This window comes from Pezoporus wallicus, unplaced genomic scaffold (genome assembly GCF_028554395.1).
Source record: "Pezoporus wallicus isolate ANWC-B61680 ecotype Strahan unplaced genomic scaffold, APGP_CSIRO_Pwel_v1 contig_8705, whole genome shotgun sequence".
NCBI classification, from domain to species: domain Eukaryota; kingdom Metazoa; phylum Chordata; class Aves; order Psittaciformes; family Psittacidae; genus Pezoporus; species Pezoporus wallicus.
Genome location: NW_026638439.1, coordinates 3,620,524 through 3,646,173, shown reverse-complemented (window position 1 = coordinate 3,646,173; position 25,650 = coordinate 3,620,524). Strand labels below are relative to the sequence as shown.

Genomic DNA, 25,650 nt, shown 5'->3' with positions numbered 1-25,650 from the left:
CCGCCACCGGGCCCGGCGAAAGGGCCGCGATGCGATGCGCCCGGGTACCCCGGGGGGGAGGCACCCCATGAATGGGGCCGTTCCCCCATCCCTGCGCATGTGCTGGGGTGATGCGTCTGCCAGGGCGCCCCAAATCCCTGCAGGGCACTCCAGATGCTCGGGGGACATCTCGAATCCCTAAAGGGCATCTCAAATCCTCATAGGGCACCCCAAGCGCCCCCAACCCCCCCCCCCCCCCAGTCCTGGGAGGGGGCTGCCTAAGAACGGGGAGCTGCCTTTTTCTCGCTGCATCCCCATCCCTAAAGCTCATTTTTGTGCTGTGAAGGAGTTTGGGGTGATCCCCAGCACCCCACATCCCCAGGGCTCTCAAGGGGGTGTTGGTTGGGGGACCAGCCCCAGCGCTGGCCTTCACTGATGTATTTCTAGGGCCCATCCCTAAGCCCCTTGCTCTGCCGAGGGGGTCAGGACAGACCATGGGGAGCCAAGGCCCTGAGAGCTTGCAGTGATTTAGTCGAGGTCACATCCTCAGGGGCTGCCTCCTGCGCACCCCCCCCATCGTGTCCATGGGTGGATGAGGATGACTCACCAAAAAAAAAACAACCAGGGAAAAGAAAAAGGATTTGCAGGAGGAACAAATCCCTTTCACTTCTTGGAGCACCTGTAGGATTAAGACAATGCTGGTTATGTAAGGGGTGGGGAGGGGGGTGGGTTTTTATTCCTGTTAGTATTTGTTTCTTATGCTCCCTTGCCATGCTCTTACCCTGCGAGATGAAATGTGGGGAGATTTTGGATGTCTGAGGGCACTCAGGGGGTGCAGGAAGGAGGGAGGGTGGCTGTAGGGCTATTGCACGGTGAGGCACCATTTTCTGTGTCTTCCTCCAAAGCAGAGCATCACTGTCTCTCTAAACGTCTTTATTTGGTGTTTTAAGCAGCAGAGTGAAACAGAGAGCAAGGGGGATTTGCACAAGCGCTGTCTGGCAGGCATGACCAGGGGCATGGGCTCTTGACTTCTCTCCTTGGTTTCATCATCATGGTTTTGTGATCATTTGGGGTGAATGCCCACCCTCCTGCTTCTGCCTGGTCGTGGTTGCCCTTCCTGAGGGTGCTGTGAGGATGAATTCATGCTCACCAAGAGGCTGGAGCCAACTGCTCGGTGCAAGTTACCCTGGACAGACCGCATCCACCCATCTCCTGCAGTGGCTGATGGTGTTTCCTCTCACCCCCCTGCTTCCCCAGCCTCTCCTCCAAAAAGCCTCTCTCCCATTCATATACATTTTTAAAGAAAACACACAATCAATAGTCTCTTAGGCTGGAATTTCATTAAGGGTTTCATTGCACTCGCTATCGATTGCCAGCAGGGCTGGAAGCTGCACAGCGTGGCTCTGGCAGACACAGATGATGCCCTGCCTGCGCCATGGGACCATGCGGAACATCCTCCATAGGGCAGGGCAGCGATGCCAAGGAGAACCCTGGGGTTCATGCCAGCATCATCCGTGGGCAGAGGATCTGGCTGGGTCACACCAGGGGCCGGGGGTGCCACTTCTAGTAAATTCCCAGATTTGGTGAGGAAAACATGCCGGGAGCCCAGAGAAGGGCTGGGATGGTGGGATTTCTCCCTCCCATCACCCAGGATAAATGCTTCGCGATTGCAAAGGCTTTGGTACATAACAGGCTCTCTTCTGCTTTTCCTCTGTGGGTTGATGCTTGCTTCAGGATGTGTAAAACAAGGTTGGAAAGCCTGGCCTTGCTTCTGATGAAACACCGGGTAACCTTGCAGGGCTGCTATTAAAAACCAAAGCGAGCTCCAAGTGTGGAAGTGCGCAGCTTGCAGCGCTGCTGGTCAGTCACTTGAAAACTCAAGTGAAAAATCCCGACCTTCAAAAGGATTTGAGGGCTAATTTTAGGTCTGTGCCTTGCCCGAAGAGATCTGCTATAATTGCTGGGGTGAAAGTTGAACTTCTCCTGTGACTTTTCTCAGCAGTCCCTAAGGAACCGTGTTCCGCTGCGCAAAGAGCATCCCTGGTCCAGCTCCCCAAACTGTCTTTTGAAGGCTTTATTTTTAAACCAAAGCCACAGGCTGCCTTCAACGGGACATAAATCCTTCATGAGTCCCAGCCTGCAGCTGGTGGGAGCTCCTGTGGATGGGGATGAGCTTCAGCTCAAACCCTTGTCCCCAGTTGTCTGGCCTCACTCATTGCTGCCCCATTACCACAGGTGCTGAGCAGAGTGACCCCACTCCCCTCCCCGCCATGGACGCCACCGTTCCCATTCATCACTAAACCCTTTTAATAGGAACTACGGATGCGAGCAAAGCACATTGCTCGTAGAAACACGGCCTTTCTGCTCTGCTAAATGATTTAAAACTGGTGGTGAATAGGCCTAATATGTGCTCGCTTTTGCCAATTCTCATTACACTGGGAATCCCTCGGAGCTATTAGCTCCACAATCCAATAGCTGGAAGGAGTCAAGAGCAGGCACGCTGGGGAGGGCTGTTGGCAGCGGCCCGGCTGGAGCGTGACGTGCCCTTGAAATCCTGTGCCCGGAGGCATCCGGCAGCATCCGAGCGGTGCCAGCTCCGGCAGCATCCCGGGGCAGGCGCGGGGTTACCCGGGGAGTGGGAACTGGAATGGTTTTACGGATGTTCCTGCAAACCCCTCATGCTGTGGGTTTGCAAAGGGACAAAAGCACGGTGGGCACTGAGGAGTGTGTTAGGGAGAGGAAAGCAGAGCGGGAGGTGAAGTGTTTTGTCCTGCATCCCAGGAACACCATGGGAAGGAAGGTTGGAGACTTCACTGCATGGGGCAGCCGTGAAGCTGTTCTGTGGTGCAGGCACAGCAGAAAGCTGGGTGCGTATGTGAGCTGTCAGCCAGGCAGCCAGGCCCCAGGCATCTCTGGGGTTGTCACAGCTGCAAATTGTCCAGCAACAGCCTCTAATGAGACGTAAGGGAAGGATTTACTGGAGGAAGATGTCACAGGGATGAAAAGGGAAAAGAGAAGGAACCAGGAGAAGCAGCAGTTTGGGTTTGTATTTATTTGTGCTGGAGAAATTGGTTTAGAATGGCCTTTAATGTGTGAGAGAAGGCAAACAGGCAGTGACAGCCCAGCCACGGGGCTCAGGGAGCCTTCTGCAGGGGATCACACTGATGTGGAGACCTTGACACACAAATTCCCTTCTCCTCCTCACCCCCAATTCAGGACTTACCTGTGAGAGGGAGAAAAACCCTTTCCTTTTGGCACAAAGACCATGGCCAAGATTTCCTCTGCAACCTGAGCTGCTCCTTCCTGCACTGCCCAGGGTGCAGCACAGCCCTGGTTGAGGGATGCTCTTCCAAGATGACCCTCAAAGATGGATGGGCCCAACCACAGACCAGCACAAAGCCCGACCAGTGAAATCCCCTGGGGAGGATGTACAAACAGGGGGGTGTACAAACAGGGGGGGAGTACAAACAAGAGGATGCATAAACAGGAGCAAGCCCTGTCCTCATCTTCTGCTGGGACGATGGATGGAGTTTGGATGGAGACAGGGAGCGTGGGCTGAGTGGAGGAGCTGCACAGGAGAGCAGTCAGCGAGCTCGCAGCACCAATGATTCATCCTGCATCTTTCTTGTGTGTGCACAGCCTGTCCCCTGCCATGTCCCAGCTCCTCTGCCCTTCAAATACCTGCCCAGGATCATGTTCAGTGGCCTCCCAGTGTCTGGCCCAGCTGGGAAGGAATGGTTGGGGTTGATTATAGTGGACTCTACTGATGACACTGTCAGGCAGAAAGGGGGTTCAGGGCTCAACCATTCTGCATCACTGATGATCTGGGAGCTGTATTGGGAGCAAAATGGGGCTGTCCAGCTCTGCACCAGCTGACATGATCCAGTGTTTCCCATCCTAAAGTGTTTTCTTCTGCCTGATCTTGATGCCTCGAAGAAGTCTCTTCTGCTGCATCCTGCTGGGATGGAGCTCACCAGGCCCCTCCAAACACCCCAACCCAGCAGGATGGTATTTGTGCTCCAGCAAGCATGTTGTGGAGAGGTGGTTGCATTCAGAAACATCTCCTACAAGGATATGTCCCTCAGGAGGGCACTGAGCACCGTGGGGGAAGCCACAGGAGCCTGGCGCTGATGCTGCCGCTGCTCTTCTTCCTCCTGCTGATGCAAACGAAAAGTGATGCTTTTTCTGTGCTGGAACTTCCCCTCCACACCCCTGGCAGGGCAGCAGGGGAGAGCTCACCAAGCGTGCAAGTGTTTGCAGGCAGATGCAGAGCCCTGAGTGGGGACCAGCACCCAGACACCAGCCTTTGTGTAGGGGGGGCATGAGTGTGATGCACCTGGGGCTGCAGAGCTGGAACTCTACCAAACCCCCCCCAAACCCCAGTGTGATCGCTCCTGCCTCCTCCTCTGCTGCTCCTGCAGCCGTGCCTGCCCTGCTGGGGGGACCAGGTCCATGCCCCTCACTGGGGGACAGGCACCTTCTGCTCCTCCTCTTCACAGAGTGCCTCCCATCCCTGCTGGAGCAAGGGCTGAGGCTATGAGCCGCTCGCAGGCTGTCTCTTCAGTATCCCTGTTCTTTGTGCTGTTCTGCTCTGCTGGGGCCGTGCTTGAAAGGTGGTGTCAGAGGCTTTGTTCAGCCTGGGCAGGCACCATGTAGGAAGCAGCCACGGGAGGAAGAGGCTTCAAAAAGCCTTTCCACACATCCTCTGTGGCTGTGCTGTGCTGCACAGGGGGGTCTCCAGCAGTGAAGCCCTCCACGCTGCATCACCCATCAGTCACCTCCTGCATCTATTTGGTGGCCTCTGCTTGGGGACAAGCTTGGGACACCCACTTTGCTGGTCCTCTTCTGTAGCCAGGATGATGGAGCTGCTCACCCCGAGGACCATGGGAACACACCCTCTCCCACAGCATCTCTCCAGGTTGGATCCTTCCCTGCTTGCTCTCCGCAGCATCACGTAGCTGTGTGCTCCCTCAATGCTGCTGCTTCAGGCTCCCACTTATCCCAAAGGTTCCTTTGCTCTGTGCCTGCAGCCTCCAGCCATGAGGAGCCAAACCCCTGGGGATACCAGGCACACATAAAGGGGGGGTTCACCTTTCTTGCTTCCAAATGGTCCTGCAACAACAGCTCCTTGCACCTGGTGATGGAGGGGAAACCGTGCTGCTCCTGCTGGCAAGGGGCTGATCTTTGCTGTGAGGGACCTTCTTCCCCCTGATATTTCCCACTGTGCTGGTCCATGTGGTTCATCCATTGTGGTTTCCCAGGGTTTTGCTTTCCCTTCAGGCTGGAGAATGCCCTTCTGGCCACCTTGGCTTTGAAGCAGTCCCATGCTGCGGGGTCAGGCTGGCCCCAGCGTTTCCGCAGTGCGAAGCTCTGAGTGCACCTTGCACATGGGTTAAAAAGAAAAGGGAAATAAAAAGCATTAAATATTAAAAGCAAACCCATCTGTGCCTGGGCTCGGAGCAGCTCTTACGAATGTTCTCAGCTCCAAAATCCCAGCCCTCCCTTAGCTCTGAGAGCCTCTTCCATCTTTTCACCAGCCCATGGGGAGCTGGTGTGTGCGAGCAGCAGTGCTGGTGGGCAAAGAGTTCCCAAAGTGAAGCCAGGAGGCTCGCAGCAGCAGCTGGGACGTTCCTGAGCCCTGCGAGCCTGCAGGGTTGGGGGGAGCTGGGGGAAAGCCCTGGATAATCCCAGCTGTGAGCCAGGGCACTGGAAGGTGCTCAGTGAGGGCAGCCCTGTCCCACCCCAGGGCAGGCTATGCCACTGCAGAGGGTGACACCACACTGGGACAGGATGGGTGCTCAGAGGGGATGAGCTGCAGCAGGGACAAAGGGAGTCTTTTTCAACACGATTTGCCCTTTCCTGGCTGCTGAGGGGCATGGGGCTGGCTCCCTGCATCCAGGGAAGGGCAAAGCAGGACCATTCGTGTGGGTCCAGCCCAGAGCTCTCCTCTGTGCTAAACACCTTCCCCAGGTCTCCAAAACCACCCAGAGCCTATTGAAAAACCCCTCTATTCCCTTGGAGCCCTTTCTTTCCCTAAGAGACCTTCACGGGGGGGGGGGGTCCCCTGACCCCACTGTGGCTGGGGCCCACAGGACCACTTCTCTGTCTCTGGGAGCATCACCTCCCAGCATCTCCAATGGGAAGGCAGCAGCGCAGGCAGGCTCAGTGTGGACCAGCGCTGTGAGAAGGGGTTTCCATAGCAACGGGCATCCGAAAGGCCTCAGATCCTGGGTGTTCAGGGTAAGGATTTGGGGGGGGGGCGGGGAGCAGTGCGCTGAGGGGGTGCCCCAGAGCCCCGTGCTGCAGCAGGGTGCATCCCTCATCCCTGGGACACCTCATAGGGACACACCTCTCATCACCTCCCGCAGTGACCTGCTGTGTTTTGCAGGATGCTTGGGGAGGACCAGTCCCTTGGGGGGGGGGGGGGGGGGGGGGGGGCACAGCAGAGCCACCAACACAGCCCTGCCTCCCTTGGGGCACCCAGCGGGGTGCGCGGGTGCCCCTGCTCCCTCCCTGGCTATTTTTGGCAGGCCATGTGCTGCCGGTGGGGGCAGTTATTCCAGGCATGAGGAGACGTCAGAGGAGGTTGTTCCAGGGCCGTGGTGCTGCCTTTAGTGCCGGCACCCCTCCTCTGCGGGTGGGAATGCCAGGCTTCGCTGCTAGGGGTTGCACTGGGGAGATTTCACCCCTGTGCTGGGCTCACAGGGGCTCTGTGCAACAGGGGCAGAGCACCAGTGCAGGGGACAAAGTGCTAATGCAGTGGGGCAAAGCACCCTGCAATGGGGACAGAGACCCCTGTACTAAGGGCAAAGCTCCATCAGTGGGGACAGAGACCCCTTTAATAAGGGCAAAGCTCCATCAGTGGGGACAAGGCCTTTTCCAGGGTCGTGGCCCATCCCCTTGCAGCTGTGAACTGATGAAAGGAAGGGGCAAAACGGGTTAGAGGGAAGGAAAAGGGTGATATTTCTGCTGGCTTGGGTGGGGCCTGTCTCTGTCTGACACCCAAACCGTGGCTGTGCTGTGCCCAAGGCACACAGGCACCCATGGCTCTGCCTGGCACCAGCATTAGCCCTGGGCTGGAATTACCCCCATGGCCAGCGGAGCCAAAGGGAGATGTGCCTTTCACCACTGCATGGGCAGCACGGGTGCCCGCATCCCTCCATCCCCGTGCCTTAACTCCAGCATTATCTCTCCCCTCTTCCGCTCACCAGGCCATGCCAAAAGCCAGCACAAGCTCCAGCTCACCCAGCAGCTCCCCACAAGGCAGCAGCGAACCCCCAGCAAGGGCCATTCCCAGAGGAGCAGCTGGGATGAGCACGGCTGCCCCAGCTCTTTGTTTCCCAGGAAAAGAGCCACCAGGGATGGGGAAAAGAACCCGGCTGCCCCGAGACACCACGGAGCCACCAGCTGGGGTTTTCCTCCTTAAAACCCCCTTCCCACCTGGCACTGCTCATGGAGCAAGGAGCTGCTGGCTGGGCTGGCCAGGAGCCATTCCCAGTGTGACTTGGTGATCGATAGCTGGGGCATCAGTCAGGGAAACAGCCAATTTCTGCCCTTTCTTTTATCACCCATTGCAATGCCAGTGCTGGGGACTGACCCTCACACCAGCGTGTTGCAGCTCACAGGCATCTGTCCCATGCTGGCTGGTGTTAAAGATGCCATAACTGAGGAATAAAAGAATGAAATAATAAAATAAGGAATAAAAAAAAGGAATAAAAAAAATAAAATTAAATAAGGAATAAAATAATAATAAAAAATAATAGGGAATAAAATAAAACAACAATAAAGGGTGTTTTGGAGGTGCAGCCTTTCTGTGCCCAGCCTGGCTTTTTAAAACACTGCCAAAGCAAAGCCTTGGGGTGGGCACTGCCCCTGCACCCCCATCCCTGGGCATCCTTAGGATCCAGCCTTGCAGGGAAGATCTCCATAGGCCCCTATGAGGCTGTGTATGTAACAGGGGGCAGTAGGATGCCAAAACCTCCTCGTGCCATTCCCGCTGAAGGCAGGGCTGGAAAATGAAGAGCTGGGGTTTAGCTGAGCCCCCAGCACAGGCTGATATCCCTGCAGGGAGCAGGGACCCCTGGGGAGGGTCCTTGCTTAGGGCTCCTTTCAGCACCGCCATTCCCGGCGCCTTCCCGGTGCTCACCGCGGCAGCGCAGCGTTCCAACCTCATCCGCCCGGGTTACGTTTTCCTGCCTTAAGGAGAACAGACCTGATTTTATGGAGGGGGGAGGTAAATGTTTTCCCACTTCCTCTCCGAGCTGGAAAAGCCTGCGAGGCCCATCTCCAGGGAGACTCTGTAAACAAGGCAGGGGGGAAGGACGGGGGGGCTGCTCCATATGCTGCACCAGCTTTCGGCCCCGGCTTGCCATCAGATGTCTAACACAACAGGAAGCAATAAAACAGTTATTACCAGCCGGCACCTTCCAGCACCGCCGCGCGGAGGAGCCTGCCCCCGCTTCCAACCCTCCTCGCCCTGAACCCCGCTTAATAACAGGGCTCCCCTAATAACAGGGTAACTGGGGCTCCCAGCTCGCAGCAGAGATGCCCAGCCCTGATGCAGCAGGGCATGGTGCCACGGCTGTGATCCCATCATGGAGATAATCCCTGCTGTGATTCCCATGTCCTTCCACTGGTGGCTGTCACCTCTGGGTGTCCCAGCCCAGGATGGGCACATGGGAAGCTGTCGTTTTTAAAGCAATCCACCTAAAACCAGCAGCCCTGGCTGCTCCATCTGTTAGGAAAGCAAGGAGAGGGATGATGGTGCATGGGTCATAAAGCCGTGGCGTTCACCCTGCACCATGCATCCCTGGCCAACAATTCCTGCCGCGTGGCCATAACTCCCTGCTGAACCAGAGCACGTCTTCGAGACAGACATTCAGCCTTGATTTAAGAGCATCAAGCGATGGAGCTCCACCGCTATTCCCCTGCCTGCTTACAGTGGACAATTAGAGCTGCTCTTCCAAAAATAGACACCAATCGACCCCTATGGCCGGGCTGCTGAGGCTCCTGTCTCCAGGCATCCAACCCCCCTCAGTGGTATCCCCCTTTTTCTCCACGTGGGCTATGTCCACGCGCCCACCTGACGCGATGGACCCTGTTTATCGGGTGCCTTTCCTGGGTACACCCTGAACTCACAATAACCTGCTGGGCCCGGCGCTGGCTCCGTGCGTGGCTGTGTTTGGGAAGCTCCCTTCCTGCCGGCGGGGAGGCTCGCTCGCATCCTGCACGCCAGGCGCTGGCTCCGCTGCATCCCGCTCCGCTCAAACCCCATCCATCCCCACTCCTCCATTTGCACACATGGGGGTGGCCCCCAAGAGCTGTTGCTGGACCAGGGGGATGAGGTGCCCGGCTGGAGGCCTTCAGAGAAGGAACGGGTTCATGTTTATAGCACTGCAGTGGTTGCTGCCGCATCGCCCCGCTCCTCCTGCACACAGACACACATGGATGGGGCACCAGAGCAGCCGGCATCCCCTGCATGGTGTGGGGCTGGAGCTGGATGTGGCCCCTCGCCTTTGGGAGCAGATGGGGTGTGTGCTGCATCTGCAGATCAAGACAGATCGGTCGCATCCTGGCAGTGATTTCTCTGCCGTCTCATCTGCCCGCGGCAAAACCTGAACTTGTGACCCAGATGTGAGCAGCCTGTTATCTAATTACCCAGCCGGGCTTCCCCAGGAGCCTGTTATTACCATATGGAGCTCAACCACCCCCTGAAACCCAGCCCGGGTCTCTGAGATGGGATGGAAGCTTCGCAGGTTGAATGGGTATAAAAATCACAGGTTCTCCTGTAATGTGTTTTCCCATCAGTCAATACTACCTAAAATTGTTCCCCATAATCAGAACAGTGAGGTGGGGGGCGAGGGGTCGCTGGAATCCTTTTCTTTTGAGTCACCCAGGAACAAAAGGGGCTTTAAATCGAATTAGCCAAAATCCCCCTCCCCATCTCCCCTCCCTGCCTCTTACAAAAGGCAGGGACCCAGCAAGGGCCAGGCTGTGCTCTGAACCCAGCCGAAAACGGGGCTGAGTACAGAGCATCTGTGCTTTGGGAGGCTGCCTGGGCTCCAGCCCCTCTGCTCCTGTGGTCCTTCCTTTGCTGGGAGCCTTTTGCCTGGCCTGTGGGATGCTGCTGTTCACTGCAGCTGGGATGACGGCTCCAGCAAGCAGGGACAGAGGTCCTGCCCTTCCCGGTGCTGTGAGACATCACTGCCTTTAGCTGCTGTAATGGGTTTCTAAAATTAGCCACACACTCTGCCCTTGGGCTCGGGCAGGACATTTCTCCCTTGTTTAATATCAAAAGTGGAAGGAAAAAAGGAAAGGAAGCACAAAAGCGCCTGGTCAATGCATGTCTAAGTTTACTTTATCGCTTGCCCCACAGAACTCCACAACTATTTTAAGTCATTTATGAGCAGTACAAGTGTGCATAGCTGCGGGAGTTTTGCAATTCCAAGACACCACATACAGCTTCTAAAAAAAGCAAATTTAACCTTCCCAACAAAGCCTCACTGAGCATCCCACCCTTCCCCGGATCACGTTTCCCACTTATGGATTTCAGACAGCAAAAGCTCATCTCCTCCACATCCGAAGTTGATTTGTTTATGAAGAGGTCCCCAGCATGCAGCAGCATCATCCCCTTGCTGGCATCTCACCCCACGGTGCCTCCCTTCTGGATGGGCTTGGTCTCCCCCGTGCCAAGTGGGACAGATGCCGGTTGGTCCCTTGGGATTTATCCCTTCAGTTCATGAGTATTTTACATTTTGCCGTGGGCCACAGCTCCTATAAATAAAGCTGGGCTGCCTGGGGCAGATGTGAGGCCTGTGGCTGCCTGCACGCTCCGTGCGAGGCCCTGGCTTCCCAGCAGTGTGAATGTGAATAGATCTGAGTCTGTAATGAAATATTAATTGGAAACAACCCTGTTCTGCTGTCTTCAGAGGGGAGTTTTTAATTGAGGACCGCTCTAACAAGCTAGGATCTTCCTGCACCATGCAGTGAAGCTGAGGGGGTGCTGGGACCTGCTCTTTATAATCAGAATCTCTCCCATCGCCTCTGTCTCCCCAAATCAACCCAAATTAGCAGCCAAGCGTTCATCACCCACCACCAGCAATTGCTTCATTTGACTTGTGGTTCCCTAAGAGGGTCAGATGTTGAGCAAGCCCCGTGTGAGGCAGATCCTGCTTGGGATTAGGTGAAGCCGTTGCACCCAGAAGAGCAACCGATGCTCAGCAGAAGCACCTCAGCAAGGAGAGCGTCTGGAGCATCCCTGTGAGATCAGTCCTGACCACCAACACCTCCCTTCGTGCCCATTAAGTCCCATTAGGCCCCAATTAGCCAGGTTGTTTTCAAGCCATGGGCTGGTGCTCAGTAACCTGGTACAAGGCACTGCAAGAGGTCCTGAAAAGCCCTTGGGATGCAGCACAGGACAAAGCAACAGCTTCTCTGGACCCGAGAGGCTGTGAGGATGCAATGTGCTGAGCAACCCCATCTTTGGGGATGGCTGATGTCTACCTGCTGCTCCATCAGAGCCCGGCAGGACTGCTTCCCTTCTGATACATCAGTAAACCAGAGCAAAATGGGACTTCCCAAACATCACAACACTTCAAAATGCAAGTTCAGGGGGTTGGAATCCTCCCCAGTTTCTGGCTAAATTTAGTCCACTCAGCGTTGCACTGGGCTCAAAACAGGATGGAAAGAGAGCTTGCATCCGAGAGGTACCTTTTGTGTTTCCCATGTATTTTGGTAAAGACTGAGCTCTCTGGGACATCAGGAGGACACAGGCAGTGCTGCAGCCTCCTCTGGGAGGGAGAGCTGGAAACACCATGTCCCATAGAACAACTCTGTTAGCTGAGGCTTTTGATTCCCAAGGGTGGGAGCAGGGGAGGATCAATGCCTCCATCCTACGAAGCAGAAAGCAAAGCTATAGTAAGAGGAGCGAAGGGGCAAGGTCCTGCTGTGGGGTGAAGGGGGTGCTGGCGCCAGCGGGGTTGTCTCCAGCCGTCACTGCCACATGTCACCCTCATCCCCATCCTTGTGGAACCTGTGGATGTGGTCGGCGTACCTGGGGAAAGGACAGAGCGCGTTAACTCACAGCAGGGGCTGAAGCGCTTCGGTGCCTGAGCGCTGCGGGTGATAAACAGCACCGCGCTTGGCTCCAGCCGCGGGCAGCAGCGCCTGGGAGCTGCCCGGGGCAACTGGAGCCTGGGCACGGGTCTGACCCTGCTCTCCACATTTGGCTTCCTCACTGGGCAAGAACTCCCTGGAAGGGGTTTGGACACCACACGGCTGAAGACACGCGGTTGCCCTGCTCCGTGCGCTTTTTCTCCCCCTTCATCCTCATTGGATTAAGGGTTTAAAACCCAACGAACTGCCCTCATTTCCAGGACCGAGGTGCACCGAGTGGTGCCCAAAGTATCTGCTGCAAACCACCATGCTCAGCCCACCAAACCCTGCTCCCAGGCTGCCCCAGCCTATCCCCACACTCACTTCTTAGCGCAGTAGGCAGCACAGTCCCTCCCCACGCTCTCGCTCCAGGCTGTTTTGTAGAGCACCTGCATAGTAAGAAACACAATCAATCAGCTCTGCTCTCCCCTGCCCATCTCTGCCTGCCCTTGCAGCAGCCTCTGTCACCACTGCACCATCCCATCCCATTCCGTCCCATCCCTGGTGTCCCATCCCCATGGCTATGGGCAAAAGCCCATTTGCAGATGCCTTGTCTGCAGCAAGCAGAGACCTAAAGCAGTGCTCTGGGTAAAACTGGTTTTGCAGCCTTGCATTAAGCATCATGCAGAAACCCAGCGTGTGCTCCAAGGGGATGCCCTCAGGACAGTCAGGGTGACCTTTTCCATGGCTTATTTTTGCCGCTGCGGTTTGGGGTAAGGCGGGAGCGCTCGAGGCTGCACACGGATGGAGCCGTGGGTTTGGGATAGGCTTAAGGAAGGTCACTGCTCGGTTTGGCTTCTTTTCCCCTTTGTGCCACCCGGTTTCCATTTCAAAGCTGCGGTCTGAGGAGGTGGTGGTGGTTTGGGGTTGGGGATTGGGAAGAGGGAGCAGCCCTCTCACCGCAGGCTGATGTGTTCAGGCCTTGGGGATTGGTAAGCTGTGGTTATCTATCACCAGGGCAGCACCGTAACTGCACCAGCAGCCGCCAGCCGGCTGCAAATGAGGGCTCGCTGCAATCACAGCAGGCAGAAGGCAGCGGCTGGGCAGGGGTGAAGGCTGTGGTGTCTCTGGAATTAGAGCAAAGACATTGCTCCTGCTGCAGGGCTGGGTGGTGGCTTCCAGGCCCTTTTGTGTTGCGTGAAGGAAGATCATCCCAGCCATCTAATATTTATAAATCTCACCTTCTCATTTTTATAGGTTAGAGCTTTAAAGTTTAATGAGGTTTAACTTCTCCTTTCCTCAAAATAACACAAAATCAGGTTTACTTTGAGATCAGGAGAGAAATATTTTTGACTTGTCTTTCATCTCGTTGCATCATTTAATTATTTATGATTTGTTTGGGTTTTGTTGGGGTTTTTATTATGTTTCTCCCTGAAATGATAAATAAGCTTCCAGCAACTGTGGAGGAGTTTGCACCATGCCCATCTCCCAGGGGATTCGGGCTGGCTCAAGCCTCTGTTCCTACCCAAACCTCTACTTCCAGCCCTAATATACAGTGGAAGAAACATGAGAACTAGGGACAAACAAACAGAGCCACAGGGCAAGGAAGAAACATGGGGAGAACCAGAGCTTGCACAGCAGAATGCAGAGCCAGAGCTCATCACCCGGAGAGGCAGCAAACGTGACCGAGCTCCACCATGCAGGAGGTTAAGGGCTGTACCCAGAAATAGAGAGGTGGAAATGCACATGGTCTAGAAGCAGGCACTGGGGGGGGGTGTGTGTGTGTGTATTTATCCCTAGCATTACCCATGGCATTAGCATCACAGGAATCAATCAGGGCTGTGCTGTGCTGCCTGCTGAGCCCAGGGCTCGATGCCTGCACACAGGGCTGGGGAACCAGACCTGCATGTAAATGTGCTAAACCCCGTGTGAGCTCCCAGCATGGTGACCCCAGGGCCTGTTTCCAGGCATGATCCAAAGCCACAAACAGCTCCCATCTCCTGCCCTCAGGCAAGCCTATGCCCACTGGAGGGTGCCCACTCCCTCCCCGTGGAGCCAAGGGGGATATTTACTGACAGGTCCGTGTCCCTGTGCTGCTCATGCTCTGGAGCCAGAGGTACACCAGCTGCAATGCACTTGCTGGGCATAATGGCTTAAAAAGGAAAACGTTCCCCCTGGATGGGATGCTTGCTGACATCTTACTGGGGTGCCCACCCTGCTGTGGCCCCCCCGCTTACCAGGAAGACGAGGCAGTGCAGGAACAGGGTGTAGAAGAAGGCAATGGTACGAGCGGTCTTGTTGGACAGGATGAGCCGCCCCTGCAGCAAGAGCAGAACGGGAAAATCCCATTTTAATGTGGGTCAGTGGAAACCAGACCTTCCCGTGCACAGGCTCGGAGAGACCCTGGCCAGGACCGGGACCCTGTTTCTGCAGGGCCCTATGTAAACATGCAGGTGAGGTGGGATGCTCTGCCATCGGTGCCCATCTCCAAGCATGGTGACTGGCACATGTGCCTATGCCCTGCACCCCAAAATGCCCAAATAAAGGTGAATTCAGAGCTGTCAACTGCAGGGTGGTCCCCCCCCCTGCACTGAAAACCCTCACAGGGGTCATTTTGAGCCCCCTGTGCCCCAGGTCCCTCCACCGGCTCTACTCGCTCCCAGCCCTGACTCAGTGCCTGCCTGTGGCTCCGCAGGGAAGCGCCAGCTGTAATTAAGTCTCACACATCCTTAATGCATGAGCTCAAGGAAGTTGTGCTTTGCAGCGTCCCCTCGCTGCCTCCTCGGCAGGAACACGGAGCAAACCCAGCACTGGTGTTCCCCAGGCACAGCCCTGCCTGTGCCCCAGCTCCAGCAACAGCCTGCCCGAGGATGCTGTGAACGCTCCATCCCTGGCAGTGCTCAAGGCCAGGTTGGACAGAGCCTTGGGTGCCAATGGTTTAGTGTGAGGTGTCCCTGCCCATGGCAGGGGGTTGGAACTGGATGATCTCAAGGTCCTTTCCCACCCAAACCACTCTATGAATCTATGGATGACTTAAAGGATGATTCCGTAGCCAGACCCACAGTGATGGTGCAGACTTCCAAGCACCTTGGCACGTTTTAGGGGTGCCCACTCTGCACTCGTCCACCTCCTCCTGCCATCCCTCCTGTGAGCCTCCAGCCAGCTCAGCCTAAAGCAACCACAGTCCCATTCCATGCCTCTGGATCCACGGGCAGCAAAGAGCTGGTAAAGTGGGACTGAAGGCTCTGTACAGTGTGGAGCCCCCCAGCTTTGGCAGCAGCTTGCTGAGAGCCACGTGCAGCAAGGGCTGAGCACCCTGGAAAAGGGAAGCCCTCAAGAATGCAGTCACTGCTGAGCTGCTGATTGGAAGGGAGCTGCTGCCAGACCCAGGCTGCTCTCCCTTGTGCTGCACAGGGGAGGTTTGTGGCTGGACATGGTCCCAGTGGGAAAACCTTCATGTCCATCCCTTCAAAAGAGCCAAAGCCAGGGGTAACCACAGCCTAGAAAAGCAGCTTGTGAAGGACAGATCCCACCTTCCTACATGGCAACTTCTCATGCCTCTGTAAAACCTAGGGATTCATTATGGACATTCCCCAGCCAGCACACAGGCTTTCCAAAGCTGGCATTAAAACCCACAGAGCTCCCACCAAACCCATTCTGGGCTGAAATCTTCTTTGCTATTCACGGCCACAGTGGAGGCTGCTGTAACAAACAAGATTATGTTCTTAAATATTCCCAAGGAATGACTCCCCATAGTCCCTTCCTTTGTAAACGCCTTTCATGCATTCTCCGTGGGGCTGGCACGCCACCCAATCCATATTCATGTTGGCATTTGCTTGATTTTCATGCAAATGACAACTCTGCCTTCATTACAAGGTATTTCTGCATTCTGTGGCTGATGCAGAGCAGAGGTCCCACATTAACCTCTGTTGCGCAGGATAACCAGGGGTTAACTCCACCAGAACCTGCTGCTCACGTTCCACATTCAAATGTTAAGTCAGATTTTGTCAATAACCACATTTTTAGCTCAGAAAGTAGCACCCACCACTAAGAGGTGGTAACCAGAACCCATGGCAGCAGCAGGAGGGGTGCTGCTCAGGGCCAGGTGGGGACCCTCTGTGCTGCAGGCATCAGCAGCTCCCCAGTATTTTCCCTGATGCCCTTCTGGAAGGAAGAACCAGAGCAGGAAGGGTCAGGGCTCAGGAAGAGGTTTTCATGGAGGATGTGATAAGGACCCCTGGATGCCCGAGGATGCTGGGAGCTGCTTCCCGCAGCCCATCGCATCCCCACTCCCAGCACTGTCCCGGGGGAGGCTGTGGGCATGGCCTGGGGGGTGGTGGTTCCCAATGATCCTCTGAGACACAAACTGTCCCTGAGCTCCGGAGCTGTGCCCTGACACTGCAATGACCTGGGCTGTGGCGTCACTGGCTGCGTTGGAGCTGGGTCACCCACTCCAGGCAGGACCCCCTGGGATGCTGTGGGATGGAGCTGGGGAAACGGGAAGGAAAGAGGAAAGTGAGCTCTCCTAAAGTGAGCCACATCATGGCCTACATCCCTCCTGGGGCCAAGCCCAGCAGCAGCATTCCCTGTGCCACAATCCTCCCAAACCACCACTCACCATGCTCAGCGTGGCTTTATCCCAGGGACTGAGGCTCAGGTACTTCCGCTGGCGTTCCTGCAAGGAAAAGGCACAAGAAGCTGATTTTGAGGCTCAAAGGGGTGTGCAAATCAGAGAAGGAGCCCCGTGCCCCGGGCTGCTCCCAGTGCCCCATGCACACAGCCACAGGGGACATTGTGTGGGTACAATGTGCACAACCAGACACTGAGCGGAACAACCTGCTCCTCGACCGCACCGCGCTGCAAAGCCTCTTCCCTGCCTACGCCGGGCAAAGCCGTGCTCTGTGATGCTGAGTGCCCCTGCTGCAGGAGGCAATGGAGGGGCTGGTGTGGAGGGAGGGTGCTGGGGGGGTTCATACCTTCCTGCTGAAGGAGGAGAAGGGGTCCAGGCGCTCTTCATACTGGGACGAATAGCGCTGCTCGGTGTCATCCCTGCTGTCACCCTGCGGGAGCAAAGACAAGGTGAGATCTCCAGGTACCGGTGCTGGCGTAGCTGCTGGTACCTATCCCCTCGGTGCAAGTGTGGACACCCAGCACAGGGCCAGAGCCCCCCCTGGCTCCCCACAGCAGCTCATTTGGAATGAAATGACCCCCAAAGGATGGAGCAGCACAGCCCAGAGCTGACCCATGGAGCAGACAGCATCTGCCCCCTTCAAAGAGAAGCACAACCAGAGCTATTTAACAAAGTCCTTTCTTCCATGGGATTCCATTCACGTCTCCCTATTTTTTGTCCTTTCCATGAGATAATACTCATTGTATCACCACAGAGAGCTACCTGGAAACACCTGGGCTAGGGCAAATCCCTCTCTGCATTCCTTTGCTGCTGGACCAGGTAGGAGGGAGACAGTGGTTTAGGAGGTGGAAACCATTGCTTAAGCATTACAGCTGTTGTTAGCTGGGCAAAGGGCAAGGAGGATGAGGAACACTCCTTGGAAGAAGGGAAGGATTTAGGTCGGTTCAGACAGGCTGAGCTTTAAACTTCTCCTGGGACAGACAGAGGAGGAACAGCAGCAGCGAGCCCTGAGCTCATGCATCCTGCACATCCCTGCTCCTCCTTTCTCCAGCCCTACCCCTGCAGGTCATGAGAATTAGAGATTCCACATCATTCCTACCCAAAAACGGCTTGGAAGAAGCAACGTGGTGCCACCAACCACGGCCACAGCCTGGTGCAAGCCTCGGCTCCCAGTGACAGCCCTACTGAAGGGCTCCGGTGCCAAGCCCCATCTCCCCCAGCACCGTTCCTCCTCCCGCTCTGCCCCACCAGCGCGGTGATGCCTGACATTTACCGAGGTCCTTCTGGCCCCGTTCCTGTGTGCCGCTGCTTGTCCTCCCCGGTGTCACCACGGGTAAACCCGGCCGCACGCAGACCTTTAGCAAATATGCCCTTACGCGCCGCAATCCGATCCGTGGGTCAGCAGGAGCCAGCGATGAGAGCAGCTCCCGCTTTAGGGCCCACGGATTCCCTACAGCCTTGCCCTATGGAATGATCTTGGACTGGTATTTTTAACGTGTCACATGCCCGCTGAGGTGGGAATTATGCAATTCCCCCCGCGCTGCTGCGGCGGCGGCGGCGAAGGCTTCTGCTCTTTAGCTCATGTGAATGGCACTCAGGGGTTGCCTTGCGGCAGCTGATAAACACGGGGATGAAACAGGCAAAAAATGTCCCAGGGGCTGACCCTGCTCCATGGCAGACACAGACACAAGAACCAAATAAGGTCCTTCGCTGCTGCGGGAGGTTCCCATCCCCTGTTCAAACACCCATCAATAGAACAGGCTCAGCCAGCACGGAAAGGCAGCAGCTCCGGGGGGATCCAGGGCAGGCAGCGCACGGAGCGGGCGTTCAATCCCAGCCCCTGTTATTGTCACTTGGGCAGCTATAGGCAAAGCCCGAGGCCATGGTAGCCCAGCTCCCGCCAAGGAAGTGGTTGCCGTTGTGAGCTCTCCAGGTGGGAAACCCCCAGGAACGTGCAGGGATGAAACCCTGAGGGACATGGCACAAGCAGAGCAGGTTCCAGCAAAGCCTGGCCCCTTCCCAGCCTCCTCCTGGCGGTACTGGGATTGGTTTGGGTTGGGCTGGTTTCTGCCCACGGGAGTGGGAAGCTGAGCAGCAATCTCTGCTGGCCACAAGAAATCCAGGGTGGTGGGAATGAGCGCAGGTATGAATCGTTTTCCAGGCTCTAACTGCAGGGATTTGTTGCAGAAGGCCCCGATTTAACCATTTGCTGCCTGGTCAGGCAGGAGCATCAAGGACTTGTCTGCTGGAGCATCACGCTGCTGGCAGTGAGCATCAAAGGGGTTTGCAGTAGCTCTTTCATGGGGGGGAATGGGACATCTTTGGTGCCATTATTCTGGCATCAAAGATGTCAGACACCCTCCAGCAGAGTTAGAAACTGGCAGAGAGGCTGGGTACCTGCTCCTAGAGATAACACTGAACCCTTTTCCACCCCTAATAGTTCCAGTTGTATCACTTCCATGCAAGGTGCATGTGGGTAACGTGCAGTTTCCCCACTGATCCTGCACACACAGGGTAATGGTCTGTGCTTGGGGTGTGACTGCCAATGTGAACCCACACAGACAGCCAGGCAGACACTCACCCGACCAGGGTAGCTCTGCAGGAACTTGATCTTCTCATAGAGCTTGATGTTGTCAGCTCTCAGGTTGTCCAGCTCGCTCTGCAGGGCATGCACCGTGTGCTGCATCATGCGGTTCTCCTGCATGGGGGGAGCAAGGGGGCCGTCAGCAGCGAGGCCAGGGCTGGTTTGGTGCATCCAGCCGGGTTCAGTCCCCACTCAGTGATTAAAGTCCTCAGGCTTTGAATTAAAATTGCTCCCAAATTGTCCCATCTGCTCCCAAACAGGGCCCCCAGTCCTGAACCATTGACAAACCTGATCCCTCCGTGGATGAAGAAGGGCAGCAAAGGTGGCTGTGGGTGGCTGAGATGCAAAGCCAACCTGCTGGCTCTGGAGAGGTTGTTTTGAGCTGAACTTCAATTTGTGGAGCTGTTGGGTTTTTACCCCACACCATGTTCCCTGTGTGCCTTTTATCCTGCACCCCCAAATGCTGTGCCAGGCGGCCAAGCACACGTGCAAGGTGACACGGATTTGGAGCTGCCCTTGAATTGGAGCATCACCAACGGGCTGGTGGAGGCTTTGGATCATTCTCTTGCTTGCAGGGTGCTGATCCTAAACTCCCTGCAGGTCACTAAAGCAGCCAGCCCCAGACCACGGTCCTGCAGCCCCGCTGCCACCCTCCGCACCCAACGTACCCCCTCCAGCTCCTGGTTCCGGGCCCGGAAGCGTTCCCTCTGGCTAGAGATGATGGAGAGGAGCGAGTCCACCTGCCCCTCGGGGAGTGCAGTGCCAGGGGACGGCGGGTGGCCTGCGGACAACGCTTGCCATGAGAGGTGACCCAGCAGATGCCCACCGTCCACCCCGGGCTGTGCTCGAGGTCCTCCCTCTGACACCCAGGCGCTGTTCCGGAGGGCACCGTGTGTAGGTGATGCCCAGCACCCCGTTTCTGTCCTGGCGCTTTGCTGTTACAGCACGGCCTAGTTCTGATGGTTTGGTTTTCATTGGTGGGGGACTTATCCTGGGAATGGACAGGTTCACTCCCCAGGGAAGACCCATTGTATTTGGTACAACCCCTGGCTGCCTTCCCATGACCCCCATCCCGCCTGTCCCTCCCCTGTACCTTCTGTAGCCCTAACAAGAGACCCAGTGCCACAAACAGCCCCTCCATCACTTTCTCTTCTCTCCCACATCCCTCCTTGCGAAACAGTCACCCCCATTTGTGCCTTCTCCTCCTTCAGCCATCCCAGCAGGGCAGGGGCTGCTCACCTGCAGCATCACCAGCTTGCTGTGCCCCATTCAGTGGGTGCCCCACATGCCTGCCCCCCACAGCAGGGCTCTGCAGGTGTCAGGGGCCTGTGGCCATCCCTCCTGGCTCTGTCTTCCCAGCAACGGGAGGAGGCATCTGTGGCCAAGGAGAACTATGTCCCTGAGGCCGTGACTCAATGGCTGCACAGAGGAGCTATTCATTGAGCAGGATGGGTGGCTGCAGGTTGTTTGGGGCTGTTGCTGTGATATTGGTTATCACCTCAAAAGACTTTCAAAACAAAAAGAAAACAACAACAACGACAAAAAGAGAGTAAAAAGGGAAGGAAATGGGTTTCTTCCAGAGTGTTGCTATTTGTTTGATTCATTTTCCCCTGCAGATCTTGGTGCAGGAGCCAATGTAAAGGAAATGTTTATCTCAATGGCTCTGGAAGGGGTTTGGTGTGGAAAGAGCAGGAGCCAAAGCACAGGGTGTTTGGTTCAACCTGGGGGCTTGGCAGGTGCCCACTGCAGCGCTTCGGGAGCAGCCGGAGGAGAGGCAAACCATGGATAACCCATCAGTGGTGCCAGTGAAGGACACGCTGAGAGGGCAACGTCTGTGCCTGCTCAGGAGCATCCTCTCGCCAGCATCCCCAGGGGTGACCACCCTGCCCACAGCACCCGCGTGGTCTCCACCAGCACCCAGAGCTCTCACCATAGAACAGCGCCGTGGCCTCCTTGATGGGCTCAGGAATCTTCTCCAGGCCGGGCTCCGCCGCTCCCTGCGCAGCACAAGCAGAGGGGATGAAGCGTTTCCCACCCACCCGAAGGTGCTTGGTCAAAGCAAACCCCTCCTGGGTCCTGCAACCACCCTGGCACCCACAGCCCTGTGGGAAGCATTGGTGCCAGGCAGGCACCCTGCAAGGACCAAGACTGAGACAACACAGGCTGGTGTTCAACCCTGTGATCCCATCCTTTGTCCTGGAAGGAGAAGGGCTGGACAGTCCCTGGATGCCACTACTGCCAACCCTTCCCGTGCCAGCACCACCCCCATGGCATGGGCATGATGCAATCTGCTGGGTAAGTCACGAGGGAGAAAGAAAAAGGAGGAGAAAAAGCAAGTAAATAGAAGGTGATGAAACCACCCCTGTGCCTGCTGCTGAGCCCTCCACCAGTGATAGCCAGCCCTTGGGGCTACTTTGAGAGGTCCCTGCCCACTGCTGGAGCCCAGCACCGTGGGTCCGGGTTACCTCTGCATCCGGGCGATGCACGGCGGACAGGGCTTGGATGGTGCTGAGGTCGTGCTCCAGCTTGGCGATGAGCTCCTTCTGGCCTCCCAGTGTGGACACAGCCTCCGTCAGCTGGATCTGCAGCTCCGCACAGCGCACTGGAAGACAGAGCCGGGGCCATCACCCAGGGGTGGCCCAAACACCTGGGTTTTGCCAAGCGGGCACTGAAAAGCTGAGAAACCCCAACCTGGGGCACCAAAACCAAGCAACAGCCCCATTTCCCCATTTTCTCCTTGTTTCTAGGGGAGACCCCACCAGCAACCCCTGCTCTGCTCCACGCAAAGGGGACCAGGGGTGCAGCCCACCTTGGTGATGCCCCAGCGCCATCCCTATCAGGACCATTGCTGCATCCCAATGCCATTGGCAAAGCAAGCAGGCAGCTGCTTGCATTGTGCGACTGCTTCACACGCATCAGCAAGATACAGTTGGTGCCCCAGGGGTACCCCGCAGCATCCTGGGCAGAGTGGGGAGACCTGGGGAGGAATGAGGGGAACTGAGCCCATGAACTGGCCCTGGCTCTGCTCTGAAGGGCAAAAACGTGATGGAGGTGGCTGTGAGCAGCACATCCCAGGCTATGGGCACTGGTACAGGCAGATACGGGGGCGATGGTTGCTGCAGGGGGGGGGGAGACGTGTCCCAGGAGGGGCTCAGGTGGGACCGATCCTGCCCCAGGGGCTGTGTGTGGCCGTGCAGCCCCCAGCGTCCCGCTCAGCCCATTTGGAACAAACAAGCCCTTTTTCCAGTTGCCCCCCCCAGTCAAACCCACGCCCTAAACCACAACAGGCGCTGGCTGGAATGCTGCAGGAGCAAAAGCCTCTCCTTCCCCTCGTATAACCCCGGCCCAGATGTGAAGCAACAGCGGGATGCGTCAGGGCCAGAGCACACAGCACAGGACCAGCACCGCGGGGCAAGCGCCTCGCTCCGTTTGCAAACCCATCCCGAAACACAGAGCATCAGCGAGCAGGAGCCCTGTCCCGCAGCAGAAATCCACTTGCTTCACCTCCCTTGCTGCCAGCAGTGTCTGAGCCTGGCTGGAAAACCTGCCCATAGGAAGGCTCAGCCCCTGCGCTGTGCACCGCCAGCCTCTCTGCTGCAGGGATGCAGGATACATCCCTCTGAGCCTGGATTTCCAGGTGGGTGAAAGCTCAGGTCCCGGCTGTTCCAGTCCCTCCCTGATAATTCCCATTGTAATTATTCCCTTAAATTCCAGACGGCTGGAAGGCAAAACCATCCTCATTCATCGGCAGCCAGGGAGCAGGAGGTGCAAAGGCTGCCTGGGAAGCAGGGGGAGAAGCGAGGGCAGCCTCTTGCACCCGCAGGGCCTCTCCTCTACCCTCTCTCAAGGCTTCAGACAAGAGGTGCGGAGCGAGTGCAGCTCGATTCCAGCTCTCCCAGTCCTGCCAGGCTGGGAGCTGCCCCATGCACCCCAACCCGATGTGTATGGGGGTCCTAGCATGGGGCTCAGCGCCCTGCAGAGCCCGGCCGGCCTCAGAACGCCAGCAGTGGGGGGCTCAGATGAAGTCCTGCCCAAAGGCGATGCTGCTTCCCCCCAGAGCGGTGCGGATATCCCCCTTTTTGTCATCCATGCAATTCCTGTGTGACTCGGAAGGGAGCCGGCCTGCCTGCAGGGAAGGGCAGACACACGCTTCAGACACAAGGCACGGATTTAGGGTTTTTCCCCCTGAATATTTGCATTTCTAGGCCCCAGAGAAAAGGCCGAGGAAGAGGCAGGCGCGGCTGTGATGAAGGCGCAGCCCCACTGGAGGTCAGTGTTTCTCAAGAAATGGGGAATCGCTGCCTGCTCCCGGAGCTTGGGTGGCCCGATGCTAAATATCTGCATTAACACGACTTGGAAAGCAGAAAACCTCTTCCCTACGGTTAATTATTTAATTGGCTGTCTCCTTAAATTGCATTAAAATGTAATTGGGAAGCTATTACCCGCCAAACGTGGGCTGTGGGGCCCAATTCTGCACAAGGCAGCCCTGATCATCGTGCAAAGGGCCCGATGCTGTGCTCAGCTGGGAGCAGAGCAGAGGCTGGCTGGGGCAGGACACGTTCCCTGCCTCCCATCCTGCCCCAGAATCCTCTGCAGAGCTGAGCTTTGGCATCCTGGATCCCGGCTCCTGAGTTTCTCTCTTCGAGCTCTTTTGCTTTTGAGCTACAGGGACCGAGATTTTCAGTTTGCTCAGGAAGACAAAGAAAGGGGCACCAAAGAAACACATCTCCAGGTTCTAACGAAGGCTGCATCCCTCCTGGCCTTGGGTTTCACCGCCTCACCATCTGAGCGTCTACAAACAGAGAAGACCAGACCCACGTCTGACACTGGAGCGACCAAACCGCATGGAACTTCTCTCTCATGTCCCCCTCAGTGCCCCTGCACAGTTGGTTCCTGGTGGCTCTTCCTTTAATCATAACTTCCTTCCTCAAAGGGGCAGTGGCCACCCGCGAGCTCCTCACTGCCCTGCCAGCGACTCCTCACCTCTGGCAGCAGGGGACGGCTCTGCTGGCAATGCAGGTCAGCTCCAGCATTGAGAGCCAGCAAAAGAACCTCTGCCTTTGTGTGCTCCAAGCGGCTGTGCTGGAAAGCCCTTGCTCTGACCCCTCAGATGTGCAAAGACCTCAAAAGCTGCAGAAGGAGGAGGGGTTCTGCACAAGACAATGGGACAAAGACGGTGAAGCGCTGAGGAAACGGGGATTTTAAACCAGGTATCTTTAGCCTCAGGCTCTGTCATCCCTGACTTCGGAGGCCATGGGCCTGACACTGCCATCACCTTATGAAGGAGTGCGGCAATTGGGCAACCAAACGAGGGCAGAGTCACCTGCCCTGCCTTGGCACAGGCAGCTCTGGATTTGACTTGTCTGATGCACAGAAAACAAGGAGCTGGGACTGGGCTATTGCTGAAAAGGGCCTTCCACTGCCTTGGGAGTCCTTTGGAAGGTGGCAGAGCAGATGGACTATAGAGCTGTGCATGGGCTCTTGTGATGTCCTCTAAACCGAGCATAAAGGATTGAGCTGAGCCTCACGCTGTCCCTGTGGATAGCCCCGTGGACAGCTCGGAAGCTGCAAGGTAAAACCCTGGCAGTGAATAGCGAGGGAAACAAGTCCTGGAGCCCCAGGCTCCTCGGGGGGCACCGAGCCCAGCAGACGCAGCGGCTGCGAGACAGCGAGCCCGGTGCTGTCATGGAGCAACAGCAACTTTGACTCCTGTAACAAGCCCCAGCAATTGGACTCCCTTGGCAAATCATCCAAAATAAACAGCATCTGTTTTCACAGATGGAGAAAATTAAGACGCACAAGCAACTTGGTTTGAAGTTATAAGGCCAGACATAAATAAATGAGAGGCAATCTTTCCATAAGATGGTGGCTTGATTACTGAGGATACAGACAGATGAATAAATCACCTTGGGGTGAGATAGGCTGTAACTTGCTACACATCCATGAGACAGGAGTAACTGCTCATGTGCATCCTCTGAGCCCCAAGGAAATGAGAGGCAAGTGGTATTGCTGAGGGGAGCTGCCAGGTAGGAGCACACACACACAGGGGCATTTACTGCAAATTAGCTGATGCTCTGCAAGTTCACACCCTGATTTGCCTTATGGTAACTTTTTAATCTCCCTCCATTACTGTCTGGCCTCCCTGAATTTACATAACTGTAAAGAAATAAGAAAAGAGAGGTGATGTGGCATGCTTTGTAAAACTACCCTCTCAGAAGTCAACTGAAGTGCATTGAAACCCACTACTTCAAAGGGTTTAAGCTACTTCATTGACTGGAAGGAAGATGATGGCAAGATAACTAAATCTTGGAGTATCTTGACATGAAGGCTGAGAAACCCAGGCACAAAGCTGGAGACTTACTCA

At 56.2% G+C, this 25,650-nt stretch overlaps 1 protein-coding gene across 1 annotated transcript in view; it reads right to left on the bottom strand.

Annotated features, from left to right (window-relative positions):
• Positions 1 to 11,907: 11,907 nt before the first annotated feature.
• The window catches only part of CUX1 (cut like homeobox 1), a 325,959-nt gene continuing 312,216 nt past the window's right edge, over positions 11,908 to 25,650 (bottom strand). The window contains exons 16-24 of the mRNA XM_057410776.1: positions 21,752 to 21,888; positions 21,217 to 21,283; positions 19,955 to 20,067; positions 19,284 to 19,400; positions 17,049 to 17,132; positions 16,691 to 16,747; positions 14,310 to 14,390; positions 12,457 to 12,521; positions 11,908 to 12,031 (exon numbers count right to left, since the gene is read on the bottom strand). Coding sequence (XP_057266759.1) covers positions 11,971 to 12,031; positions 12,457 to 12,521; positions 14,310 to 14,390; positions 16,691 to 16,747; positions 17,049 to 17,132; positions 19,284 to 19,400; positions 19,955 to 20,067; positions 21,217 to 21,283; positions 21,752 to 21,888 — 782 coding nt within the window. The 3' untranslated portion in view covers positions 11,908 to 11,970. The remainder of the gene's footprint in view (positions 12,032 to 12,456; positions 12,522 to 14,309; positions 14,391 to 16,690; positions 16,748 to 17,048; positions 17,133 to 19,283; positions 19,401 to 19,954; positions 20,068 to 21,216; positions 21,284 to 21,751; positions 21,889 to 25,650) is intronic.